Source organism: Crinia signifera, chromosome 4 (genome assembly GCF_055691185.1).
Source record: "Crinia signifera chromosome 4, ASM5569118v1, whole genome shotgun sequence".
Taxonomy (NCBI): domain Eukaryota; kingdom Metazoa; phylum Chordata; class Amphibia; order Anura; family Myobatrachidae; genus Crinia; species Crinia signifera.
In genome coordinates, this window is record NC_139220.1 from 293,042,709 (window position 1) to 293,065,061 (window position 22,353).

General features: G+C 41.9%; 1 protein-coding gene across 4 annotated transcripts in view; it reads left to right on the forward strand.

The window, feature by feature from the left end:
• Nucleotides 1-22,353, forward strand: part of LOC146072783 (uncharacterized) — a 163,352-nt gene that overhangs the window by 40,759 nt on the left and 100,240 nt on the right. For all 4 annotated transcript variants that reach the window (XM_083179979.1, XM_083179977.1, XM_083179980.1 and 1 more), the window contains 2 exons: nucleotides 10,643-10,743; nucleotides 13,337-13,460. In XM_083179979.1, the coding sequence (XP_083036105.1) occupies nucleotides 10,677-10,743; nucleotides 13,337-13,460 (191 nt within the window). In that variant the 5' untranslated portion in view covers nucleotides 10,643-10,676. The remainder of the gene's footprint in view (nucleotides 1-10,642; nucleotides 10,744-13,336; nucleotides 13,461-22,353) is intronic.

Consider the following 22,353-nt stretch of genomic DNA (forward strand, 5'->3'; position numbering starts at 1 on the left):
TTGAATAATGTGAGGGGTGCAGTTTTTGAAATGGCATCATTTATAGGGGTGTCTCACATACAAGTCCCTCAAAGTCACATCAGAACTGAACTGGTCCCTAAAAAAATCAGTGTTTGAAATTTTCTTGAAAATTTGAGAATTTGCTATTCATATTTTAAGCCTCCTAGTGTCCAAAAAAATTAAAAGGAGGTTGAAATAATGATGGCAACATAAAGTAGACATATGGTCTTTGTTAGTTATTAACTATTTTGAGTGGTATGATTATTTGTCTCACAAGCAGAAAATTTAACATTTTGCAAATTGCAAAGTTTTCAATTTTTTTTACAACATTTTGGTATTTTTCACAAAAAAACACAGACTGTATCGACCAAAATTTACCACTAACTTAAAGTACAATGTAATGTTGTCCAGCGCTATGGTGGTTCACGTGGTAACAATCACCCTTAGAAGTGATTGAATAGAATGTCAAAGTTATATCACCATGTACTCCTTTCCATAGGCGATAGGTTTTAGGTTCAATTGTACACTCCTCCTCCACAACCGGTACCATGCAATAGAAAGATAACACAGATAGTGCAGACTGATAAACAGTGATCAGTTTTAATGAAGATGTACACTTACAATTGTGGGGGGGTATAAAAGCATATCGACAACCCGGGGCAATGCAGGGCACGGAACAGGGTCAGCGGCAGGGCAATCCAGTCTAGATCTGGTCAAAGTCCTTCCTGCTGAATGTCCAAGGTCCACGATAGTCCCAGGTCCAGATAAGAATGGGTGGTTGGTGGTTAAGAAGCGCTAAACGCGTTTCAGATCCAATAGATCCTTCGTCAGTTGCATACTTAACCAGGTTCCTGAGCGCTTTAAATAGCGTTATCAATTACAGTTACTTCCGCATGTCGCGGCGGAAACAGTATGGCCGTGCGTTCCAAACGGCCGGAAGTGCGTTCCACAGTGTTAACTGTGGATGCGCACATAACTTCACGGGCACACTCTTAAATAAGAACATGGCTGTGCGTTCCAGGATGTCGCTAGCGTGCGTGTCACCAGCGGGATAATGTATACTTATTGACCAGCACATAATACAATTATATAAGAATGTCGATCATATACAGTACAATTTGGAGAAGAAAATATATGGACATATATAAAAAACGATTAAACATATGCATACATCAATAACGTAATATAATAAAAAGCATTTGATAAAAAGTGAATAAAAAGTGAAAAAACAGGAGGGATGGTCATTTTTAAGACAAGAAATGTTTGAGTTCAAATTCGCCGTTTAATCCCCATGGACCGAGGGTATTAAGACGGTGAATCCACCTCATTTCAGTTTGAGATAGCCTTTTGTCTATATCTCTAGTACGCCATCTAGGGGTTATCATTTGGATGCCAACAAAGTTTATTAAAAAACATTCTTTTGATTGATGGTGAGTTTTAAAATGATTTGATAGATGGTGCGTTACTAGGCCCTTTCTGATGTTGTAAATGTGTTCTGCTAGACGCACCTTCAGTTGGCGACTTGTCTTTCCAATATACAATAAATTACAAGAACACTCTAACAAATATATCACGTTTTTGGAGTGACAGGTTATGAATTCATTTATTAAATATTTCTTTTCTTTGGCTTTGAATTCTACTATTTTACGATTCGGATTTTTTACTGATTTGCACATCAGGCAATCACCGCATCGGTGAAATCCTTTCGTCCTGATGCTCTGCCTTGGTATATTATCAATGGAGCTTTTAACCAAATGGGTTTTTAATGAGTTAGCTTTTCGATAGATAAAAACAGGTTTCTGGGGTAACAAGTGTCCCAGAATTGGATCTTGTTGAATCAAGTGCCAGTTTTTTTTAAAAACATTTTCAATCTTAAAATGAATTTAAAATGAATGTTATTATATTGGGATATAAAAGCCCACTGGTACTTGTTATTGATCTCAGTTTTGGGTGCTTTCTCAATCAAAAGATCCTTCCTCTCAATGGCTTCAATCCTATTTTTTGCTTTTGTGAGAACTTCTGAGGAATAACCCTTTGCCTCCAATCTTTCAGTAACTTCATTAATTTGTTCGGAGCAAATTAGTGCATCTGAGCAATTTCTTTTTATTCTAGTATATTGCCCAAACGGAATACCGTCCAGCCAATTTTTGTGGTGTTGGCTGGTTATATCAATGTATCCGTTAGAATCAGTCGGTTTTCTGAAAGTTTTGGTATTAATACCGTTATCATCAATATAAATAGTCAAGTCTAAAAAGTCAATTTCTGTTGTGCTGGTATTAAAACTTAGATTAATAGAAAAATCATTAATATTTAAGTTCTCACAAAAAGTTAAAATACTATCTTGACCATCCCTCCAGATAAAAAATATATCGTCAATAAAACGATACCAGAGCACCAGACCCGCCCCCAGCTGCCCGCCCCGCCAGACATGAAGATGTTCCCAATAAGACATGAATAGATTGGCGTAGCTGGGGGCGAATCTGGTGCCCATGGCGGTGCCCACACACTGCAGGTAAAAGTTCCCTTCATGATAAAAATAGTTGTTAAGAAGGATAAAATTTATACTCTCAATAATAAAATCTTTAAGATTGCAGGATAGTGGTGATGTTTCTAAAAAATGTGTGACTGCTCCTATGCCTTTATTTTTATCTATTATGGTATACAGAGTGCTAACATCCGCACTGCATAGGATATCACCTTCTTGCCAAGTATAATTATTTAAGTTACGCAGAAGGTGACCAGTGTCTTTCAAATATGCTCGGGTGTTGACAACAAGCGGTTGCAGATGGTAATCAACAAAGGCAGATAAATTACTGGTCAAACTATTACACCCCGAGACGATTGGTCTCCCTGGAGGTTTATTTGCATCTTTGTGAACCTTGGGTAAGATATAAAGTGCAGGTACAGTGGGTTCCTTAATATTTAGGAATTCGAATTCCTTTTTCGAAATGGTTTTATTATTAAGGGCTATGGCACCTTAAAGAAATGTATATCTAGCTGCTCCACGGTGTTATTATAAGCGCACCCATTCACAAAGTCACCCAATTTTCCACTTGTTGTCCAATTCATTCAAGTCTTTTGTGATAAGTGCTGCTAATATGTTCGCATTTAGAGACCTCCGTAATCAATTAGTAAAAAATACTTTTGCGTCACATGATGAGAACATCAACATCAGTGACGAAAACCTGGGATCTGTCTTCTTCAAATTAGAGTCAGTAATGATGAAAGAAAATAAAATATGGTGGGAAATGATTACCCTTGAACACTACCTTGCTTCTAAGGTTATTCCAAAAGGGCTCAAAATCCATAAGCCACCTTCATTTCATTCAGCAGACGACTCTTTTAGAAACCAATAGGACACCATTTTGAATGAGTGTTCATTCGCTTTAATGAATTTAATTATTAAAGAAAGGAGTAACACTTTAAAAACCTTAAATGATGAGATTGCAAATCTCCAAGAGATGGGGAAACCCTTCAAGGGTATAGAAGATTTTGCAGTATATGAAGAATCCCTACTTGATAAAATAGGAAAGAGCACAAGGGAGCTAAGGGAACGAAAGGGAAAAAAATTCCTAAGGGATATCAACCCCAATAAAGATATAGAAATAGTTCCCCCTAAACCTAACCCGGTAATTAACAAAATTCCCAAAAAATATACAACACCATATAGGAAAGCCCCCCAATGGAGAAAACCAACATTTAACATGAGATTGGAGGATAGAATGCAACTACCAGTATATGAAGATAATACTTATAGAAATGGTAGAAAACCATATAGGCAAAACTATCAAAGTCAGAATCAAAACCGGCAAAGAAGGAATAAACCCACCAGTGACATAGATGGATGGGAAACACCTAAACGCCCATTCCGCCAAAGGCCAAATATGAATGACGATTATAATTTAGATCTGACAAATAGGTTTTCCCCTTTAGAATACAATGATAACGTAAGGAATAATCGACCAACTCCTTTTTTAGAACAGGACCGCCAGAAACATTGGAGACATTAAAATACCCCCAAAAAAACAGAAAAAGAGGTAAAAGTCCGGGGACACAGATTAGAAAGAAAAAGAAAAACAAAAAAAGTAAAAATAAAACACCTAGTCAAATCCCCCCCAAAGACAACGCCGGTAAAGTCTTCAACCTGTCGGGCCGTGATTTAACAGAATTAGAAATAAAAATTCTACAAAAGGGGTTGAAATTCGCACCTTCCTGTAAGCCTAATAGCTTCGATTTATTTTTGGATGTGCAAAAATTCATCCGAAAATTAACAATAAAAAGGTTCTTTGAATCTAAGGATAATGATGAGGTTAACTCACCAATAAGTGATTGCACACCTTTTAAACCACCATCATGTTTTTATCCCACACACTGCAGGGGTAGTTTTTTAGATTGTTTCAATAAAGTGGTCTGCGAAGAAATTAACAAAATTTTAGCCAAGAGCGATACAAAATATGGAAAAAAGTGCAATCTAACTAAAAATGAATTTATTACATTAAAAGCACTTAAAGATGATAAATCGCTTATTATTAAACCGGCAGACAAAGGAGGAGGAGTAGTGGTGATGAAGAAAGAAATGTACTTGGATGAAATAGAGAGACAAATATCATCAGGTGGTACTTATAAAAAACTTAAAAATGATCCCACAACTAAAATAGGCAAAGCCCTATTGGATCTCACCACCATAGCCCTTAATAATAAAACCATTTCGAAAAAGGAATTCGAATTCCTAAATATTAAGGAACCCACTGTACCTGCACTTTATATCTTACCCAAGGTTCACAAAGATGCAAATAAACCTCCAGGGAGACCAATCGTCTCGGGGTGTAATAGTTTGACCAGTAATTTATCTGCCTTTGTTGATTACCATCTGCAACCGCTTGTTGTCAACACCCGAGCATATTTGAAAGACACTGGTCACCTTCTGCGTAACTTAAATAATTATACTTGGCAAGAAGGTGATATCCTATGCAGTGCGGATGTTAGCACTCTGTATACCATAATAGATAAAAATAAAGGCATAGGAGCAGTCACACATTTTTTAGAAACATCACCACTATCCTGCAATCTTAAAGATTTTATTATTGAGAGTATAAATTTTATCCTTCTTAACAACTATTTTTATCATGAAGGGAACTTTTACCTGCAGTGTGTGGGCACCGCCATGGGCACCAGATTCGCCCCCAGCTACGCCAATCTATTCATGTCTTATTGGGAACATCTTCATGTCTGGCGGGGCGGGCAGCTGGGGCGGGTCTGGTGCTCTGGTATCGTTTTATTGACGATATATTTTTTATCTGGAGGGATGGTCAAGATAGTATTTTAACTTTTTGTGAGAACTTAAATATTAATGATTTTTCTATTAATCTAAGTTTTAATACCAGCACAACAGAAATTGACTTTTTAGACTTGACTATTTATATTGATGATAACGGTATTAATACCAAAACTTTCAGAAAACCGACTGATTCTAACGGATACATTGATATAACCAGCCAACACCACAAAAATTGGCTGGACGGTATTCCGTTTGGGCAATATACTAGAATAAAAAGAAATTGCTCAGATGCACTAATTTGCTCCGAACAAATTAATGAAGTTACTGAAAGATTGGAGGCAAAGGGTTATTCCTCAGAAGTTCTCACAAAAGCAAAAAATAGGATTGAAGCCATTGAGAGGAAGGATCTTTTGATTGAGAAAGCACCCAAAACTGAGATCAATAACAAGTACCAGTGGGCTTTTATATCCCAATATAATAACATTCATTTTAAGATTGAAAATGTTTTTAAAAAAAACTGGCACTTGATTCAACAAGATCCGATTCTGGGACACTTGTTACCCCAGAAACCTGTTTTTATCTATCGAAAAGCTAACTCATTAAAAACCCATTTGGTTAAAAGCTCCATTGATAATATACCAAGGCAGAGCATCAGGACGAAAGGATTTCACCGATGCGGTGATTGCCTGATGTGCAAATCAGTAAAAAATCCGAATCGTAAAATAGTAGAATTCAAAGCCAAAGAAAAGAAATATTTAATAAATGAATTCATAACCTGTCACTCCAAAAACGTGATATATTTGTTAGAGTGTTCTTGTAATTTATTGTATATTGGAAAGACAAGTCGCCAACTGAAGGTGCGTCTAGCAGAACACATTTACAACATCAGAAAGGGCCTAGTAACGCACCATCTATCAAATCATTTTAAAACTCACCATCAATCAAAAGAATGTTTTTTAATAAACTTTGTTGGTATCCAAATGATAACCCCTAGATGGCGTACTAGAGATATAGACAAAAGGCTATCTCAAACTGAAATGAGGTGGATTCACCGTCTTAATACCCTCGGTCCAGGGGGATTAAACGGCGAATTTGAACTCAAACATTTCTTGTCTTAAAAATGACCATCCCTCCTGTTTTTTCACTTTTTATTCACTTTTTATCAAATGCTTTTTATTATATTACGTTATTGATGTATGCATATGTTTAATCGTTTTTTATATATGTCCATATATTTTCTTCTCCAAATTGTACTGTATATGATCGACATTCTTATATAATTGTATTATGTGCTGGTCAATAAGTATACATTATCCCGCTGGTGACACGCACGCTAGCGACATCCTGGAACGCACAGCCATGTTCTTATTTAAGAGTGTGCCCGTGAAGTTATGTGCGCATCCACAGTTAACACTGTGGAACGCACTTCCGGCCGTTTGGAACGCACGGCCATACTGTTTCCGCCGCGACATGCGGAAGTAACTGTAATTGATAACGCTATTTAAAGCGCTCAGGAACCTGGTTAAGTATGCTACTGACGAAGGATCTATTGGATCTGAAACGCGTTTAGCGCTTCTTAACCACCAACCACCCATTCTTATCTGGACCTGGGACTATCGTGGACCTTGGACATTCAGCAGGAAGGACTTTGACCAGATCTAGACTGGATTGCCCTGCCGCTGACCCTGTTCCGTGCCCTGCATTGCCCCGGGTTGTCGATATGCTTTTATACCCCCCCACAATTGTAAGTGTACATCTTCATTAAAACTGATCACTGTTTATCAGTCTGCACTATCTGTGTTATCTTTCTATTGCATGGTACCGGTTGTGGAGGAGGAGTGTACAATTGAACCTAAAACCTATCGCCTATGGAAAGGAGTACATGGTGATATAACTTTGACATTCTATTCAATCACTTCTAAGGGTGATTGTTACCACGTGAACCACCATAGCGCTGGACAACATTTCTTTTTATTTCTTGTACCATTATTGTTTAGGTGTTATTGAATGGCACCTTAAAGAAATGTATATCTAGCTGCTCCACGATGTTATTATAAGCGCACCCATTCACAAAGTCACCCAATTTTCCACTTAAAGTACAATGTGTCACGAGAAAACAATCTCAAAATCACTGGGATAAGTAAAAGCAATAAAAAGTTATCCCCACAAAAAGTGATACATGTCAGATTTGAAAAAAAGGGCTCTGTCAGGAAGGCAAAAACAGGCTGCGGCGGTAAGGGGTTAATGGGAGGGGGCACCAAATTCCAACTTGCCTCTGTGCGAATAGGGTGAACTTATGCCTCTGGCTAAATAACGATCCATGTTTTGTAGTGGGTGCAATGGACTGAAATTAACAGCATTAGGATAGAAAATCAAGTATATCTTCAAACTCAGTCTCTGATTTTACTAACACTCCCTTCCCTCTCTCTGATCACAATCTCATTACCCTCTCACTCTCTTCCATTACCCCAAGCTCACTGACACTGAAATCATGCAAGCCTACTCTAACCCGCAGAAATACTAATGCAATTAATTTTCCACAACTTACCACCTCCCTGCAACAACAGCTCTCACTAATTTCTACATTTACCTCTCCTGACTCTGCTGTTTCCCACCTCTACCAGACTCTTGAAACAGCCCTTGATGACGTGGCTCCAGCTACCCATTACACCCCGCGTAGGCTTAGATGCCAACCGTGGCACACCAAAACTACAAGACAACTACGAAATCATTCACGTAAAGTAGAACGCCAATGGCGCAAATCTCGTAGTACGACTGATTTCCTCGCATATAAAACTAGCTACTACTCCTACAGCAATGCTTTGGACACTGCCAAACAAACATACTACCAATCTCTCATCTCTTCTCATGCCACCAACCCTAAGCGACTTTTTAACACCTTTAAGTCTCTTCTGTACCCTCCCCCTCCTCCCCCACCGGCTACCATCAGTGCACAAGAACTTGCCTCCTACTTTAAGGACAAGATTGATAACATCCGAGATGAAATGGTATGCTCTTCCACAACCTCTAACCCTCTTTCTTTCCCACCTGAACCCTCTGGCACTTTCTCTTCATTTGAGCCCACAAATGAAAAGGAAGTTTCCGCACTCTTCTTATCCTCTTACTCTACTACCTCTCCTCTCGATCCTATACCTGCGCAAGTCATTAAAAATCTATCTCCTGTGATTATTCCAACCTTAACTAAAATCTGCAATCTCTCTCTTACTACTGGTACTTTTCCTTCTCTGCTCAAACATGCAGTGATAACTCCTATTCTAAAAAAACAGAATTCTGACCCTAACTCTCTCTCTAACTATCATCCTATATCTCAGCTCCCATGCCTCTCCAAGCTACTGGAGAGACTTGTCTACTCTCGCCTCACTAACTTTCTTAACTCTAACACCCTATTAGACCCACTTCAGTCAGGTTTTCGCTCTCAACACTCCACTGAGACAGCACTGACTAAAGTGGTGAATGATCTGGTAACGGCTAAGTCTAAAGGCCATTACTCACTACTTATTCTTCTTGATCTTTCTGCAGCATTTGACACCGTTGATCACTCTCTTCTCTTACAAACACTACACTCCCTAGGTCTTATTGATACAGCCCTTTCCTGGTTCACATCTTACCTATCTGATCGCTCTTTCAGTGTTCGCTTCTCTAACTCTACTTCCTCTTCATTACCTCTGTCAGTCGGAGTTCCGCAAGGTTCAGTCTTAGGTCCTCTGCTCTTCTCAATCTATACCTCCTCTCTTGGCAAACTAATCAGCTCTTTCGGATTTCAGTATCACTTGTATGCGGATGATACTCAAATCTATCTATCAACCCCGGAGTTGTCACCAGTGGTTTTGGGTCGAGTTTCTGATTGTCTCTCTGCCATCTCATCTTGGATGTCTTGTCGACAACTCAAACTCAATATTTCCAAAACGGAATTACTTATATTCCCGCCAACTAAGAACAGTTACCATCCTGACATCTCCATCGCTGTTGACAACTCGATAATCTACCCTACCCCACAAGCTCGTTGCTTAGGGGTCATCCTCGACTCTGCACTGTCCTTTCTTCCCCACATTCAATCTGTCTCCAAATCATGTTACATGCATCTAAAAAACATATCCAAAATACGACCCTATCTCACACAAGACACTACCAAATCTCTTATCCATGCACTCATTATATCCCGCATTGATTATTGCAATAGTCTCCTAACTGGTCTTCCCAAGAACAGACTCTCACCACTGCAATCAATTTTAAATGCTGCTGCTAGGCTGATCTTCCTTGCAAGACGCTCATCGTCTGCTGATCCGCTCTGCCAGTCCCTCCATTGGTTGCCTGTATATTACCGTATTCAATATAAAACACTTCTACTTGCTTATAAAGCTATTAACCATACTGCACCAGCATATATCTCTGCACTTATCACAAAATATCTCCCATCTCGACCACTACGCTCTACACAAGATCTGCGTCTCTCTTCTGCACGGATCACTAGCTCCCATTCATTATTACAGGACTTTTATCGGGCTGCTCCCATCCTATGGAATGCCCTTCCACGCACATTAAGACTCTCCACCAGTCTCCAAACTTTCAAGCGTTCCCTGAAAACTCACCTCTTCAGGCAAGCCTATCATACTTAAGTTCTACATGCATAACCCTCTGAGGCACTTATGTATTATATAGCTTTCCTTCTGGACTTGTAACTGCTATGCTATTACTGGTGCCTGTCCTTATGTTTCCCCCCTATATCCCTATAGATTGTAAGCTTGCAGCAGGGCCCTCCTACCTCCAAGTCTGTCTGTTGTTACCCAGTTTGTCTTATCACTGTCTACTATTGTAAAGCGCAACGGAATCTGCTGCGCTATATAAGAAACTGTAAATAAATAAATAAATAAATACTGTGGTGCAAATTAGCTTATTATTACCCTGAGCTGAATACTTTACTAGGTAAAACTCTGAATCAAGTTAATACTTATCATGGGGGTGCCGCTTAAACCCCATGATAAGTATTCACACCTAGGAGGAGCTGTAAGAAGCCTTGAAAAGTGATAAAGCAGATAAGTTGCTCATAGCAACCAATCAGCTTCAATCTGTTATTCATCTGTTATTTCAAAAACGATGCCAGGTAAATAACAAGAAAGTGATTGGTGGCTTTAGGCAACTTCAACTCTATCTCTTCTATCATAGCCTATCACCCACTGCAAAATGGATGCAGAATGGGGGTGATTCAGATGATGGGCAGTACCAAAATCACTCTCCTGGCCTGGTCTGGAGGAGGGGAACCCTTATTTTAAAACATAAAAATAAAATTAAACTTTTGTAGATTTGGGCCAGAAGGAAGTAATTAAATTTATTTATGTGTTACAGATCTCAGGAGTGGAATTGAAACCATTCTGCCAAGATGAAGACTATCTGCATCCTGTGTTGTGTAATCTTCTGCTTTCTGACGAGTTTTCAGAGCAATCAAGGTTTGAATGTTTTTTTTTTTATTTGAAAAATACCCGCGTGACACAGTTTTTGTCAAACAACTTTATAGATATTTTTTCACGTATTGTGTTAAGCTCATTGCCCTATATCAGACCCGATTGTGCATGCACAACGCCTGCTAGCGGAGGATCCTGCTAATTGTTTCCTTCGCTGGCCGTTCACAAGGTGATAGACAGGAAGTAGGTGCAGGGTGGTGGTAACTGTCTGTTTAATGGGAGTGTGAAAAAAATGCTAGGTGGGCAAAAATAATGCTGGGAGTGTCAGGGAAACTTGGGATGGGATTCCGAAGTCTGCAAAGTCTTTGCTAGGGGTACTCATCCATTCGCATGCACATTAATTCGCAAGGGGTTTCACTATTGTGGGGCAGCGTCTATCCGTTTGCTGGCCGCTGAATATTCACACTGCAGTAATCAGTTCTGAATTAGGCCAGGGCAGCCATCAGGGGGATGTGGCGACTCCAGCCCCAGACAGAAATGGGGCCCCGGGCTGGAGTCTCAAACTTTTTTCAACATAGACCTTGTGATGGTCAACCTTTATTGTTAACCTAGACCCTGTCTATCCTTTGATCCATAACCATCTACTCTATAAGTTTATGTCTACTAATAAGGGTTTTGAGAAATGGATCACAGAGCTCACGTACAGGTTACAACCAACTGCAATTCCATATTGTGCTTTAAAGGTCAGACATATGATTACAGCATCGTATATGGCAATGCAATATATAAAAATGCAAGAAAAGCAATCAAACATACAAACATGAAAAATCAAATACAGATAGTTTTGCTGTCCTCTTATGACTCATATAAATAAATAAATGAGGTTAGATCATGGGTGGGCAAGCTACGACCTGCGGGCCGGATGTGGCTCGCGACCCGGTCTTGACTGACCCACGGTGCAGCTGAGGACATGTTTTGCACTCCACATGGGGACAGCTGGCTGGGATTTCCTCAGCAGAACCACATAACCAGGCTCCCTGCTGCCCTGATTCAACTGAGTGACAGCTGAGCCATCAGCGCCGCACAGCAGTGCAGGGCAGCCGAGTGACGTCTCAGCTGTCCCGTAGTGTGCTGAGCCACAGGCTGTGCAGGGCTGCAGGAAGTGGGATCCCAGACAGCGTGCAGGAGGTGGGATCCCGGGCAGTGTGTGCCGTGTGGATGGAGGCTGCTTGGAGGAGAGACAGAGAGAGTCTCTGCTCTCCTCTTGTCTCTGTGCTATGGGCTGGCTGCTCCCTACAAAACAAGTAAGACAGCCTGTTTTTCTATATACAGAATTTAAGCTCATACCGTGTGGCGCCCACAAATATTTACTGGAATTGTTAAGTGGGTACTTGTTTAGTTTCACGGCGGCAGCGTCTCAGTTGCAGCAGCGACGGTGTCCCCTTGCGGGGCTCGCTTCGCTCGCCCACGCTTCGGGCTCGGTGGCTCGCTACGCTCGCCACGCTATCTAAAATCAACTCCATGCCAACGTGGATAGTGGGGGTATGAACCAATTCCCGCTGGCATGGACTTGCTGCCGACGTGAAACTAAACAAGAACCGTTAAGTGCCCCCCCCGGACAAAATAGTTGCCCACCCCTGGACTATATAAATTGTTTGAGTGTAAAATGTTTGTCATTAGAGTCAAAGGACAATACTTCAGCATAGCTAACTGGAATCGGGGGTCCAAAATTGTGGGGCGGGTTGGGTGCGGGCGGCTAACAGTCCGGTGAGTGCCGCTGCAGTTGCCTCTCTCCCTAGCTCAGCACATAGCAATGAGCAGCATGTGCTGAGCTGGGGAGAGAGGTTGTTCTGCGGTGGCAGCCTGTCATCTCTCTCCCCACTGCCAGGATCTCTGCAATGTGGGGGCGGGACACAGGCCCCTGCAGAAGACCCAGGCCCGCTCCTCCTCCTCTCAGCGCAGCTGACCATTCATACATTGCCCCACACATTGGCACACTATTTTGTAGATAGCAGTGTCGATAATGACAGAGGTGCTGCCTTCATGTAGCACAGAGCATTGCTGATCCTGCTTTTCCCATAATGACCAGGACAGCGGCACTGGCACTATTTCATGGTGATCCAGCATGCACCGATGAGAAAAGGTGGGGCCTGCAGGAAGACTACACATTGGCTTTCTCTTCTCTTAAACCGCCCCGGTGACAAAAGCTACAGTATGAATTAATGGGAGTTGTTTTATTATGCCTAGAAAACTAATTAAGATGAGCAATTATAAAAAAAAATGCATCAGATATAATCTATTTTGGAGAAGACGGTCATTCTAGAGCTGTAATTCTCAAAAGCAGTCAACCATTACCAAGAACAGTGCATGTTTAATGAACTTCCTTAAAGCGCCTTAGGGTAGTGGTAGACTGGTACAGTCTGTTTACCATACATGTCAGAATCTGATGTTTATGTGTTTCCTCTGCCTGAGTTTATCAAGCTGCTGAAACGCGTCATATCTGTCAATGGAGTATTGAGCATTGACATCAACCACTCTGCTCTGTAAGACCACAGATGTTTTCTGGGCACTACCCTCACATGTGGCACAAACGCATACAGTAGCGACATGATTATAATGCTCTATATTTTTCTCTTAGGCTATAAGATAGAGGACAGTCTGAGCTGTTACTACCAATACAATACCCACCATGTCTGCACATGGTCAGAAAGCCGAAATGCCACCAAGTTTGTGAATATGCGTCTGGCATGGGAGAATGGAAGGTAAGTCAATTTGTATGGATTCTAATACAGGGTGTGACACCAAAATGATAGTAATAATAATGATCTTAGGAGGAGTCAGCCACAGAAGCAATATTGACAACGTTCAATTAACTGATCCAAACTCGCAGGGGAGGAGAGGTGCCCCTTGGGAGCAGGAGCCCGGCAGCAGATGACTCCATTGCCTCCCAGAGCTACGCCTCTGCCTAGGCATATATCCAAGGTCACCTTTGGGTAGCAATGACTCTGCAAAGGTTGACTACTGAAGAACAAAAAATATGGCCCAGCAATGTATTTTGTACATAGAATATAATTTAAAGTTCCTTAAATAAATATTCAATGTCTAATCCAGTCAATCCAAAGATCTGTCTATACATTACTCTGTCTCTGAATACATGAAGTCAGGCAATTTAGCCTAGTTATTCCCTACACCCATGGAAGCGGGTTTGATCCTTTCTGACCCCGCAAAATACATTAACTCATACGTGCATGATTAAGGAAATCCACTAAACATGGCCTGTTGGTGGTACTTTAGTACTGGAGTTGAGAACCACTGATTGCATAATTCAGTAGTACAGATCTGTATTGTGAAGCAAATTATAACGATATATAATGGGGAGATGTACTAAAGCATAGAAACTGATAAAAAGGAGAGAGATTATTCCTCCCGCATAGGGTTGCTAACTTGCTATACATCTTAGTTTCCCCAGATCGTGTCGTTGTTCTGGCATCAAGGAGTAATGGTGTGTACACACAGGCCGATATGGCTTCCGATGTTGACAATATAGTCAACATCGGAAGCCAGATCGCATGATTTTTTAGGGCTTGCGAGCCCAATGCGCTGCCGATGTGCGCTCCCGTGTGAGCGCAAATCGGCAGCCAAATAGAGAGGGCAGCCAATATTATATAGTGCAGATCTGCACTATATAGTCTAAATTGTGACACTCCATGCATGCTGTGCGATGCGAGTCCCGATACGATCTGATCGCATCGGGACTCGCATAGCACAGCATATCGCCCCCGTGTGTACACACCAATAGACTTTGTGATACCTCAATGTCTCGGGTTTGTGCATACCTTCCAACTGTCCCGCTTACCTCGGGAATGTCTCAATTTTCAGGGATGTTCCCGCCCCCTGCCCGGGGCTGCCATTGTCCCACGGTGGGGGGGTCAGTTGGGAGTCCCCCCAACCTGACAAGAATAGACGCTGTGTACATGCACACAGCGTCTATTCAGCACCGCAGAGCAGTGGGAAACGGGGCGCGTCATCCCGCAATGCCACACCCCCTTTTCAAAGGCCACACCCTTTTCAGGAACGCGCGCGGCTCCGCTGTGCGGAAGTCCCAATCCCCACCGTGGGAAAGTTAGGAGCTATGGTTTGTGGCATGGATAGCTGGAGAGATGGGTGGTTGCAGCCCAGGGCCGGTGCAAGGTTTCTCAGCACCCTAGGCAAATATTCTGCAAGCCGCCCCCCCCCCCCCTTCAAACAACACTAATATATATATATATATATATATAACCACGTACTTGCAGCGGCACTCAGGACCGATAAAGGAACACACAAAGGCAGCCCAATGTATGCCAACGTTTCAATAAGATTTTACTTATTTTCCTCAGGGCAAAGTACATAATAAAAACTCACCATTATATGTGCTCATGCCTTCACCATACACATCCAATTGAGACGCAATCCCTGCAGCCGCCGGAAGCCGCCAGGAAGCGTCCCACATCGATGACGTCACCCAGTGCACCCGATCACCCATACAAAGAATAAATAAGAAAGAATGCAACTGGAAAAAATAAAGAAAAACATATAAATATACATGAATGCATATTGGAGATAAACAGATATAAACATATATTCACTTTTAAAGCTAAGAGAGAGATATGCAATGTAACAAAGTAGCAGAAAACATCACAAGAAGCAACTGAGACCCATCGTCTCATTTAACCCTTTAGGGCTCAATGAATCTAATTTGAAGATCCATTGCGCTTCGCGCTGTAGCAGAGCTTTGGACCTATCACCTCCTCTAGCAAGTGGTGGAATATGGTCAATGATCTTATGTTTAAGGGCTGTAGGTGAATGTCCACTGGCAGCGTAGTGTCTTGCTACGGGCTGTTCACTATTGCCCTTCAAGACTGCTGCTCTAATGGCAAGACGGTGCTGTGCCATACGTGTCTTAAAGGCACAGTCCGTCTTACCAACATAGTACTTATCACAAGGACATACTAAAACATAGACCACGTATTTGGTGGAGCAAGTAACCCGATGTTTAATGGGAAAGGACAGATTTTTAAAGGGGTGCTGAATATCCGCACCAGTCCACATGTAACTACAAGTTACGCACCCTGTACATTTAAAACAACCCATTTTCGGTGCACCAAAAAACATAGAGGGGGCAGGTTTTTCGAAATGGGTGATATCGCTGTGAACCAGCCAATCCCTGAGGTTGCGACCTCTGGAATAGCTGGTAACTAATTTCTTATTTTTCAGGCTGGGTAGGTCCTTGTCGCTAGTAATAATTGGCCAAAAGGTCTTAATGGCTGATTTGGCTATGTTACTGCAGGTATTATATCTATTAGGCCAGAACAACCTATTAGAGGATTTAGTGTTATTCTTGCGTTTTAGTGCTTTGGAGCGGGGTATTGCCAAAACTTTATCTTTGGTAAGCAATAACTGTTTAAAATCATATCCACGCTCGACAAATTTCGATATCATATTGTCTAATTGCACATGTAAATCAACATCAGAGCTGCAGATTCTACGTACTCGCAGCATCTGGGAATATGGTAAACCCTTAACTACAGACTGCGGATGAAAACTTGAAGGAGACAGTAGCATATTGCGGTCTGTAGGTTTTACAAACAGCGAGGTTGAGAGAGAACCATCTTTCAGACAAATTCGGACGTCTAGAAAGTCAATCTGACTATCGGATATATTGCACGTAAGTTTGATAGGGCTGGTACTATCATTTTGACGACTAATGACCTCCATAAGGGACGTCGCAGAACCACCCCAAATCAGACACATATCGTCTATATAACGTGAATAATAAATGATATTTTTTGAAATTGCCTCATCTGAAAAAAAGATGTCTCTCTCAACTGACATCATATAGATATTGGCGTACGATGGGGCCACTGAGGACCCCATCGCACAGCCAGTAACCTGCAAGAAAAATTGGCCATTAAAGAAAAAATAGTTCTTAGTAAGAACCATTTGTAACAAATCACAAAAAAAGGTAACATCGGGTCCCCGATACAAAGGATTATTGGTGATAGCACGACGTGTAGCAGCAATACCCTCACCATGGGGTATACTGGTGTATAGGGCATTGACATCTATACTACACAGTAAACACCCCAGAGGTAGATTAGTTAACCCTTTAAGGGCAATAAGCAGCGCAGTGGTATCCTGTAAAAAGTATTCTGAGCTCTGCACAATAGGCTGTAGATATACATCTAAGTAGCTAGATACCGGCTGAAAAATAGACCCCCTGGCAGAGATGATGGGTCTGCCAGGGGGTTTATCCAGCCTCTTGTGAACTTTTGGCAGAGTGTAAAGGAGCGGCCTCTTTGGACACTCACAAGACAGGATACTTTTAATTTTCCCAGAAATAATTTTCGCATCCACTGCTGCTGTAAGGTAATTGTCAAGTTCTCGCTTAAACACAACAGTTGGATCCGAGGATAGCAGTAAATACGTGGTAGCATCCGTCAATTGGCGTTGAATTTCACATTTATAGTCACATAAATCTTGAACAACTATCGAACCGCCTTTGTCGGCGGCTCTAATGAAGATGTCCCGTCTGTTGCTCAGTGAATGCAAAGCCTCGAATTCAACTTTGGTAAGATTCGGGTGAAGTGCTGTAATGTCGGCATCAGCCATGTCGATAGAATTCTCAATTAGTCGGACGAAGGATTTAATAGAGCCATTAAATGATTGCGGATCATATTTGGATTTAGGAGCTAATTTCACTAGCTCTGGTGGAAGAGGATCAGCCGCTGGTGATACGTCCTTATTCCCAAAATGTTCTTGTAGTTTCAATTGTCGTTGTAATTTAAAAGTCTCTGTTTTCCACAGGAAAGGATCGAAACGGGTGGTCGGTACAAAGCTAAGACCCTTCTGCAGAACTGATAGTTCGCTAGGGGTTAGCGGAGTGGTCGATAAATTGAAGATTACTTCTTGTTGGTTGGGGGTTTGCGGCCCCTTAATACGCCTCCATTGTCCACCTCTTCTACAGGGTCCCCGTCGCCGGCTCGCTGTGCCCGTGTTCGCACAGCTAAAGGGATAAAGCGGTTCCTAGGGCCACCCCTTTGGCGTCCTCTACCACGATAGTCGGTTTCACTAGCAGAGTTTGCCGACTCGTTCGAGGAACCAGACTGGGTGTTTTGCCCGAACCTGGGCCGACCTTTAAACCGTCGCTGGCTCTGGGTATTTCCTGTCAGCCAACCATAGATATTCTGACTATCATAATCGCGGCATACTTTCAGAAATTTCTCTTTCTTATATTTAATAAGATCCCGCTTGTAATTGTCGACTTGGACTTGAAGTTTGTCCATCCATTTTATAGCTGTGTCATTCTGTAAAGTGGCTAAATGTGTGTTCTCAAACACTGATAATTTTTCTTTAGTGATGCTTAATTCTCTGGTGGATTCTTCCACTACAAGCACTAACAAATCAAAAGAACACTTGTTTAGGATTGCACACCACTTTTTACAGAAAGCGACATTATGTCGACCTATGGTCGGTATATTGTTGACCCGGAAACCCCTAGGTATTTTCTTTTCAGTGTGGTACTCCGACAGGGTAGCAGCATGATAATAAAAATCAAGTTCTCGTTTTTTGAGATTTAATAACTCATAGTAGAGATCTGTAGAGGAGGTATTCTCAGGGGCGGAAAACACTTTTTCTTTCAAGAAAATCTTATCCACCTCCACATCGGAGTAGGAATGGACTTTGCCAGGTTCCAACACTACTCTCTCGAAGACGTTCTCCATCGTAAGAGAAAAAATATACACAGTGTATAGGACAGTCCAGTTGCAGAAAACGGGGAATAAATCCCACTAACCCACCAGTGCGGACAAAGCCAGCACAGCTTGAGTAGTACTGATGAAGACAATGAGGTATAATACAAGCCAGGGTGCACTGAACACAAGCAGCTCTCTTTGCTTAAATAAGCAATGTGAACCACACACAACAGTTCCTAGTTCTGGCACTCGCTATTAGGAAACGGAATCTTGCCTGTTGCCATCTGCCAAAAAGGGACAGCTCGCTGTAGCCACCCACACAACCACGTACTTGCAGCGGCACTCAGGACCGATAAAGGAACACACAAAGGCAGCCCAATGTATGCCAACGTTTCAATAAGATTTTACTTATTTTCCTCAGGGCAAAGTACATAATAAAAACTCACCATTATATGTGCTCATGCCTTCACCATACACATCCAATTGAGACGCAATCCCTGCAGCCGCCGGAAGCCGCCAGGAAGCGTCCCACATCGATGACGTCACCCAGTGCACCCGATCACCCATACAAAGAATAAATAAGAAAGAATGCAACTGGAAAAAATAAAGAAAAACATATAAATATACATGAATGCATATTGGAGATAAACAGATATAAACATATATTCACTTTTAAAGCTAAGAGAGAGATATGCAATGTAACAAAGTAGCAGAAAACATCACAAGAAGCAACTGAGACCCATCGTCTCATTTAACCCTTTAGGGCTCAATGAATCTAATTTGAAGATCCATTGCGCTTCGCGCTGTAGCAGAGCTTTGGACCTATCACCTCCTCTAGCAAGTGGTGGAATATGGTCAATGATCTTATGTTTAAGGGCTGTAGGTGAATGTCCACTGGCAGCGTAGTGTCTTGCTACGGGCTGTTCACTATTGCCCTTCAAGACTGCTGCTCTAATGGCAAGACGGTGCTGTGCCATACGTGTCTTAAAGGCACAGTCCGTCTTACCAACATAGTACTTATCACAAGGACATACTAAAACATAGACCACGTATTTGGTGGAGCAAGTAACCCGATGTTTAATGGGAAAGGACAGATTTTTAAAGGGGTGCTGAATATCCGCACCAGTCCACATGTAACTACAAGTTACGCACCCTGTACATTTAAAACAACCCAGCTATAAAATGGATGGACAAACTTCAAGTCCAAGTCGACAATTACAAGCGGGATCTTATTAAATATAAGAAAGAGAAATTTCTGAAAGTATGCCGCGATTATGATAGTCAGAATATCTATGGTTGGCTGACAGGAAATACCCAGAGCCAGCGACGGTTTAAAGGTCGGCCCAGGTTCGGGCAAAACACCCAGTCTGGTTCCTCGAACGAGTCGGCAAACTCTGCTAGTGAAACCGACTATCGTGGTAGAGGACGCCAAAGGGGTGGCCCTAGGAACCGCTTTATCCCTTTAGCTGTGCGAACACGGGCACAGCGAGCCGGCGACGGGGACCCTGTAGAAGAGGTGGACAATGGAGGCGTATTAAGGGGCCGCAAACCCCCAACCAACAAGAAGTAATCTTCAATTTATCGACCACTCCGCTAACCCCTAGCGAACGATCAGTTCTGCAGAAGGGTCTTAGCTTTGTACCGACCACCCGTTTCGATCCTTTCCTGTGGAAAACAGAGACTTTTAAATTACAACGACAATTGAAACTACAAGAACATTTTGGGAATAAGGACGTATCACCAGCGGCTGATCCTCTTCCACCAGAGCTAGTGAAATTAGCTCCTAAATCCAAATATGATCCGCAATCATTTAATGGCTCTATTAAATCCTTCGTCCGACTAATTGAGAATTCTATCGACATGGCTGATGCCGACATTACAGCACTTCACCCGAATCTTACCAAAGTTGAATTCGAGGCTTTGCATTCACTGAGCAACAGACGGGACATCGTCATTAGAGCCGCCGACAAAGGCGGTTCGATAGTTGTTCAAGATTTATGTGACTATAAATGTGAAATTCAACGCCAATTGACGGATGCTACCACGTATTTACTGCTATCCTCGGATCCAACTGTTGTGTTTAAGCGAGAACTTGACAATTACCTTACAGCAGCAGTGGATGCGAAAATTATTTCTGGGAAAATTAAAAGTATCCTGTCTTGTGAGTGTCCAAAGAGGCCGCTCCTTTACACTCTGCCAAAAGTTCACAAGAGGCTGGATAAACCCCCTGGCAGACCCATCATCTCTGCCAGGGGGTCTATTTTTCAGCCGGTATCTAGCTACTTAGATGTATATCTACAGCCTATTGTGCAGAGCTCAGAATACTTTTTACAGGATACCACTGCGCTGCTTATTGCCCTTAAAGGGTTAACTAATCTACCTCTGGGGTGTTTACTGTGTAGTATAGATGTCAATGCCCTATACACCAGTATACCCCATGGTGAGGGTATTGCTGCTACACGTCGTGCTATCACCAATAATCCTTTGTATCGGGGACCCGATGTTACCTTTTTTTGTGATTTGTTACAAATGGTTCTTACTAAGAACTATTTTTTCTTTAATGGCCAATTTTTCTTGCAGGTTACTGGCTGTGCGATGGGGTCCTCAGTGGCCCCATCGTACGCCAATATCTATATGATGTCAGTTGAGAGAGACATCTTTTTTTCAGATGAGGCAATTTCAAAAAATATCATTTATTATTCACGTTATATAGACGATATGTGTCTGATTTGGGGTGGTTCTGCGACGTCCCTTATGGAGGTCATTAGTCGTCAAAATGATAGTACCAGCCCTATCAAACTTACGTGCAATATATCCGATAGTCAGATTGACTTTCTAGACGTCCGAATTTGTCTGAAAGATGGTTCTCTCTCAACCTCGCTGTTTGTAAAACCTACAGACCGCAATATGCTACTGTCTCCTTCAAGTTTTCATCCGCAGTCTGTAGTTAAGGGTTTACCATATTCCCAGATGCTGCGAGTACGTAGAATCTGCAGCTCTGATGTTGATTTACATGTGCAATTAGACAATATGATATCGAAATTTGTCGAGCGTGGATATGATTTTAAACAGTTATTGCTTACCAAAGATAAAGTTTTGGCAATACCCCGCTCCAAAGCACTAAAACGCAAGAATAACACTAAATCCTCTAATAGGTTGTTCTGGCCTAATATATATAATACCTGCAGTAACATAGCCAAATCAGCCATTAAGACCTTTTGGCCAATTATTACTAGCGACAAGGACCTACCCAGCCTGAAAAATAAGAAATTAGTTACCAGCTATTCCAGAGGTCGCAACCTCAGGGATTGGCTGGTTCACAGCGATATCACCCATTTCGAAAAACCTGCCCCCTCTATGTTTTTTGGTGCACCGAAAATGGGTTGTTTTAAATGTACAGGGTGCGTAACTTGTAGTTACATGTGGACTGGTGCGGATATTCAGCACCCCTTTAAAAATCTGTCCTTTCCCATTAAACATCGGGTTACTTGCTCCACCAAATACGTGGTCTATGTTTTAGTATGTCCTTGTGATAAGTACTATGTTGGTAAGACGGACTGTGCCTTTAAGACACGTATGGCACAGCACCGTCTTGCCATTAGAGCAGCAGTCTTGAAGGGCAATAGTGAACAGCCCGTAGCAAGACACTACGCTGCCAGTGGACATTCACCTACAGCCCTTAAACATAAGATCATTGACCATATTCCACCACTTGCTAGAGGAGGTGATAGGTCCAAAGCTCTGCTACAGCGCGAAGCGCAATGGATCTTCAAATTAGATTCATTGAGCCCTAAAGGGTTAAATGAGACGATGGGTCTCAGTTGCTTCTTGTGATGTTTTCTGCTACTTTGTTACATTGCATATCTCTCTCTTAGCTTTAAAAGTGAATATATGTTTATATCTGTTTATCTCCAATATGCATTCA